Genomic DNA, 6,000 nt, shown 5'->3' on the forward strand with positions numbered 1-6,000 from the left:
TTTCCATAGCATGGTAACTTGCAGTAAATTCTGTAGGAAAATAAAAACTGTTGATCTATTTCATCTTTATGTATATATATATATATATATATATGTACTTAATACACATATATACTTTATATATAATACTTGCCTTACATCATATCTCTTTTACATAGTTCCTAAGGATTAATTCTTAACAGTGTTCTGCATTGGAAGTCTTTATCTAAACTAAATAAATGCCATCACTGTTAGGGGCAAGGGAAAAAAAAAAGGTTAAGTGGCTTCAAAACATGAATTGGATCCCTTTTCTTCTTGCAACAGCCTGGAAAAGCTGAACACAGAAATGATGTGGTCTTTAACATTTCGTGAAAGTAGTAACTAGTCCAGGATCTGGGACTGCCAGTTTAACGTGTGAGTACCTTTGACCCACAAACCCAACTTCCGGGTGAATTCCCCATCAACGCCTGCGCTAATGAGCACACACATACAGAGTCAGCCGAGAGGCACGGTATAGAGCAGGAAAAGAGGGGTAAAAACCCGAATATCCACAGAGAAACAGTTCAAACGATGCATCCGTCCCCCTGCCCAGGAGGTGAAATCATCTGTACGAGTGGATGAGGACCACCACCTGGGATACAAGCAGGTGGGGAGAGCAAGACGGGAGTGGGGCAGGGTGGTGTTCGTGCAACCTCACGCCCAACACCGCACGTGTTCCTGCTTTCAGTGGACGAAACGCACGTAGACGCGTCTACCCCTCGCCATCACCCAACTGTTACCAGCGGGCATCTCTGAGGAGAAACGGGACACCAGGGGGAGAAATAGGGATGTTTCAGCTACCCTCTAATGCACGGTAAAACGCCAAGCATGGATTTCCTTTCGACGTTTTGAACATAACAAAAAAGCCAACAGTGAAGTGGCCATGGAACCGGGGGAAAAGGAGACTCTGTGCTTCAACAATTATCTCTGAGAAGGAAAAGAAAAAAGCAGGGGGGGCGGTGCATGCCCCAGAGAAAGAAGGAGATGAGAGCACTCCTTTCTTGCTCTCTCGTTTTTTAATTTTTTTTGTTGTGGTGAGGGGAAGGATCGGAGAACCCCAAGGTGGATGACAGCATGGACAGAAAAAAGCCGAGGCGGAGGGGAGTAACGCAATTGTCAAGGGTACAATACGGGTGCCCCAAAGCTGCCTCAAGGTCACTGGACACAAAGTAGGGGGAAATTAGGAACTCACCTGGAACATGGCCATCCTGTTCTGCTCGAGACAAAGGGCAGAGATCTAGGAAGACAGAATTGGGGCATCCAGATCAGTGCATTCAGCCAGGAGAGCATCCCCACCAGCCTGATAATAATCACCCTTGCACCCTGGGGAGGATGGTGTGCAACCATGCCCAGGAGCCCCAGGCCGTTCCCTTGGGCTTTGGATAAGCTCGTGTGGGCTTTGCAGGTGACCTGTGTTTGTGGGCCTCCAAAATACATTGGAATATTATTTCATTTCTTAACCTATTTAAGAGCAGTTTACAAAAAAGGAAGTGCAACGCAATCTCACTCCTTCGGCAATAAGTACGTCCTGAGGAACAGCGGTGATTAAAATGTTGATACTGGTTTTCGCTGATGATTGCAGTCCTCTTGTTTTGTTTACTTGTATTTAAAAAAAATTTTTTTTAGTATTTCTTTTTTGGAGTGAGAGACAGAGCACGAGCAGGGGAGGAGTAGAGAGAGAGGGAGACACAGAATCCGAGCTGTCAGCAGGGAGCCCGACACGGGGCTCGAACCTACACACCGTGAGATCATGACCTGAGCCAAAGCCGGACGCTTAACCAACTGAGCCACCCTCACATCCCTTGTTAACTTGCATTTTTGACTGTGAATATTATTACTAATAAAATGGAAATGAACAGTGATTACGCTGAGCCCCGAAAGTGACAGACCCTTAGCAGAGTCTGGAGGACAGGGATACCTGGCTGCGGTTTGCAGGAAGGAGACAAACTAGGGCTGAAGAAGGGGCAGAGGGGCAGCCGGGGGCAGGGAGGCAGGTGAGGAGCCCAGCACCGATCGTTCCACAAGGAGCTGGAAACCACTGCCCCTGCCGCCCTGTGCACCCTGCCCTCCACTGGCCGCCCCCACCCAGTTCTGCCTGTCACTTTCTCCTTTCCCATGATGCCCATTCAACTGCCTGCTCTTCCCGCCTTGGTGGTTTTCTAAAGAAAGTGTCAGCAAGGAGCTTTTGCACAGAGTAGCTGCTGTCACTGCAGCAACCCCTGCGGCGGCCTCGGGACAAGAGAGCTCGGCCCCGTGCAGGTGAACAACTCGGGCTCTCAGGCCCAGGGACAGTGGCACCAAAATGAGGCAGCAGAAACAGCTGACAACATACCTCTGGACCGCTTGCAAATGTTCCCAAGTGAAAAACAAAACCATACGAGAGCTTTCTGTACTTGAGTCAGACTGGAGGGAGAGTCCACATTTCTGCTAGCGGCAGGTGGGAGGTTCTCACTCTGGGGCTCACTCAAATCCAGAAACATCCAATGGCAAAAGCTGTGTGCACAGAAGTGTCAGGAGAGAGTCCTGTGCAGCTGGCAGTGATCCCTGTCAGCCTGATCCGACCCTCACAGGCACCACAGCAGGCCGCCCTCCTCACGGCAGCATTACTCCACCTGTCTGTGCATTTCGTCTCTCTCCCCCAATGGGATCCAACTTCCCACAGTCACACAGTGGGCATGGTCTCTCTCAGCTGGAGGGACAAAGGCCACTCCAAGTCCAGCTCTTCTTCGACCTGCTGTCCTCTAAGCCTCCACCCTCAGCGCTGGGGTCAGTCTGTCCTGAGAGCCTCCTCCCTCGGCCCTGGGCTCTGGGTCTGTCCTGTGAACCTCCTCCCTCTGTCCTAGGCTCTGGGCTGAGGCTCCTCCTCCTAGGACTCTGATAAGAGCTCTCTTGTTCCTAACGACGCAGGACCAAAGGATCCAGAGACAAACGCATCTCCGTTGGGACCATGGCCACAGCACCGCATCTGTCCCTGAGCCAGGGAACTCACCTTCTGAGGCCTCCACTGGCTCTTCTGTAGACTAGGAAGCCCAGGGGCGGCCGAGCCGGAGCCCGCAGGAGGTGAGCAGTGGTCTCACTGATGCGCCCTGACCCTGGAAACAATGACCGCACAGGAGATGCAGTGAGCAACCTCTCTGAGGCAGTGAAAGTGAGGAAAACCCAGATGGAATACTTTATGGAAGCAGCCGCAAGGCCTCGGTTCAGTGTTAAGAGTAAACGCTTAGTAGCAGCCTAACTGTCGCCAGACAAGGAGCTAAGCACTGCGTCATCCCATAAGGGTCCTAGCTGTGGACTCGAACTGATTGCCCGCTCTGTCGCTTTGATTCATTCAGTGAAAAAGTTGAGTGCCTACTGTGGGCCTGTCCAACGTGTTGCAGGTACATCAGTGAACAAAGTAATCAGAGTTCCCCGACCCGGCGGAGCTGTGTTCTAGCAGGGCAGGCACACAGCAAGCACAAAGTTGATACATTTCGGGAACGTTCGTTAGAAACGCATAGGTGCTAGAAGGATCTCCCGGGGTTTTCTAGCCGTGTGACTCTGGACAGGCTACGAGCCTTTCTGTTGTTGCTTTCTCGCGATATAATGAAGACAATCGTAGTACCTACTCACAGCCCTCGGGAGAATGACCATGCACCCCAAGGGCGCCTCGCACGTACTAGACACTCAGCAAGCGGCCGCTGAACCTGACCCACCGACTCAATGACAGTATCACTGGCTGTCGCCCCCGGCCCGTCGCCCACACTCAGCCCAGGGCCCCGAGGTCGCAGGGGCGCGAACCTATCACCCCCACCTGCCCTCCGGCCCGTGCCTGCTCCGCCTCCCGGTACTTGGCTACCAGAACCCGACAGCCAGGTCGGATGACAACAAGCGGCGCGACCTCGCGCCGCCCTCGGGTCAGCGGAGCACTTCCGCTCCCGGCGCCCCGCAGCCCGAGGTCGGAGCGCGGCGCACGCGCACGAGCTGCTTCGGGGGCCTCCACGGCCAATGGCCAAGATGGCGCGAGTCGCGGCCAGTGATTCCGACGGGGTTCGCCTGGGGCACGATGTAGGGACCGGAGCGGGCGACCGTTTTCCGGACGACTCGCACGAGAGGCCGGGGGGCGGCGAGGGGCCGGCGGACGGTCGCAGAGGCCCCGGTCCCGCCGCCTCCGAGGCCGAGGCGCCGTCTCCCGCGCCGTCTGCCGCGCACCCTCCATCCCCGGGAGCCGCGCTCTCCGCTGCCTTCAGCTTCTCGGAATGAGAAAGGGTAGTGGGGCCTGCTGCCGTTCTCAGCGGCACATGGGCGCCGCCATCTTGGGGGCGGGGCCTGTCCCTGGGAACCGGGCCTGCCCCAGGGGTCAGAGAGCAGAGGGCGGGCTCCGTCGGGGGAGTGGCCCGGAAGAGCGCTTGGGAGCGGGCGGGGAGGGCGGGCGATGCGTGCAGTGGGAGAAACCCCGATGCCCGAGTCTCCTGAAATAAATCGTGTTACTCCCAGGGTGCGACCCGGGGCGTCCAGGGAGAGTCTGGTGTTTGCTTTTTGATAACACCGGGTAAAGTAGCCGAGCGTGTTGTTCTCTGTGCCGGCCGGTGTGCCAGCCGGTGGCAGCATGGCCTGCTGAAAAGGCCTGTAAGTGTCTTGAGGAAAGTTTTCTGGTTCCCGCCAGGGTCTGGGGAAAGAGGCCCAAGCGTGTGCTGCCCCTGGAGCTGCCTGCCACGAAGCAGAACTCTTTGGTCCGGGCACCGCAAGGTCCCAGCTCAGATCCACCCGATTGCTTCTGTGCCCGAGCCAGCGGGTGCCAGGCACTGTTGCGAGAAGCACGTGACAAAACCGTCGTGGAGCCGTCATAGGCGTATGGGATCTCCATTGGAGCATACTGCTCTGTCCCTGTCTTTCCCTTTCCCCTCCGAGGTAACTGACATTCCCGGGTGGTTTGGATGCATCAGAGCCCAAACTTCCACCGCAGAGTTCTGGGAAGTGAGTGTCCCAAGCCTTGTGTAGGAGTCCCAGGAGAGAAGCCTGTTTGCCCTCAGGGGAGTGGGCATTGCCACCAGTGTCAGTTCTTTGCGCATTTGTAAGTGATGCCAGTCCTCGAGAGACCATCGTATTTGTTTCTAGAGGAGAGGCGACCTGCTAACCTTTTCAGACATCGGTATCAGGAGACCAGAAAATTAATATGATAGTGTCCCAAGGACAGTAGAGAAACCCCCAACTGCAGAAGGACCTCGTCTTTGGCCTTAGTCAGACTGTCCCCATACCCTCATAACACAGGAGCAAGTTGATGGGCATGTGGTTGGTTATTGCTCACGCAGTGCCAGTTTTTCCTAGCAGTGAGTCAGGCGACTAGCAAGTAAGAAACACGCCAAGCTGGGGCGGCTGGGTGGCTCAGTCGGTTTCGTGTCTGACTTCGTCTCAGGTCGTGATCTCAGGGTTGGTGAGTTCCAGCCCGGCATAGGGCTCCATGCTGGCAGCTCAGAGCCTGGAGCCTGCTTCAGATTCTGTGTCTCCCTCTCTCTCTGCCCCTCCCCTGCTCACGCTCTGTCTCTTTCTCTCTCTCAAAAAGAAGTAAACATTCAATAAAATTAAATTTAAAAAAGAAAGAAACGCCAAGGTGCCCCTCCAGCCCATACTATGCCCCATACTCAGCTCAGGCTTTCAGGTTCTTCCTGAGGATTACCTGGGCAAACAGCGATTGATGGTTCAATCAATCAAATCAGTTGATTGTATCTCTTAGAGCCCGGGACTTGACCCATGTCAGCCACCTGGCAAATGGTGGGTTTTTTGGTTCTCTCCCACAGACTGGAGAACATGCTGTTGCCCTTGCTGCACTTTCCTGCACCGTGGGCTCCCGTTTTGGTACCTTTTCCACAACTGGGCCTCTTGGTAAGGAACCATCTTCCCACCCTGCCTAGAATCACCACTCATCTCCAACTGAAAACATTTTTTTTAATGGCTGTTAATTAAGTTCGGATTCATTGTGAAGGGGTAACTCAGTGGAGCTTGGTT

General features: G+C 54.4%; 1 protein-coding gene across 2 annotated transcripts in view; it reads right to left on the reverse strand.

Annotated features, from left to right (window-relative positions):
* ZNF674 (zinc finger protein 674) overlaps positions 1–3,902 on the reverse strand; it is a 37,129-nt gene extending 33,227 nt beyond the window's left edge. The window contains exons 1-2 of one of the 2 annotated variants that reach the window (XM_049644589.1): positions 3,008–3,902; positions 1,211–1,255 (exon numbers count right to left, since the gene is read on the reverse strand). In XM_049644589.1, coding sequence (XP_049500546.1) covers positions 1,211–1,225 — 15 coding nt within the window. In that variant the 5' untranslated portion in view covers positions 1,226–1,255; positions 3,008–3,902. The other variant, XM_049644590.1, reaches the window with a different exon arrangement.
* Positions 3,903–6,000: the final 2,098 nt, after the last annotated feature.

This window comes from Panthera uncia, chromosome X (genome assembly GCF_023721935.1).
Source record: "Panthera uncia isolate 11264 chromosome X, Puncia_PCG_1.0, whole genome shotgun sequence".
Taxonomy (NCBI): domain Eukaryota; kingdom Metazoa; phylum Chordata; class Mammalia; order Carnivora; family Felidae; genus Panthera; species Panthera uncia.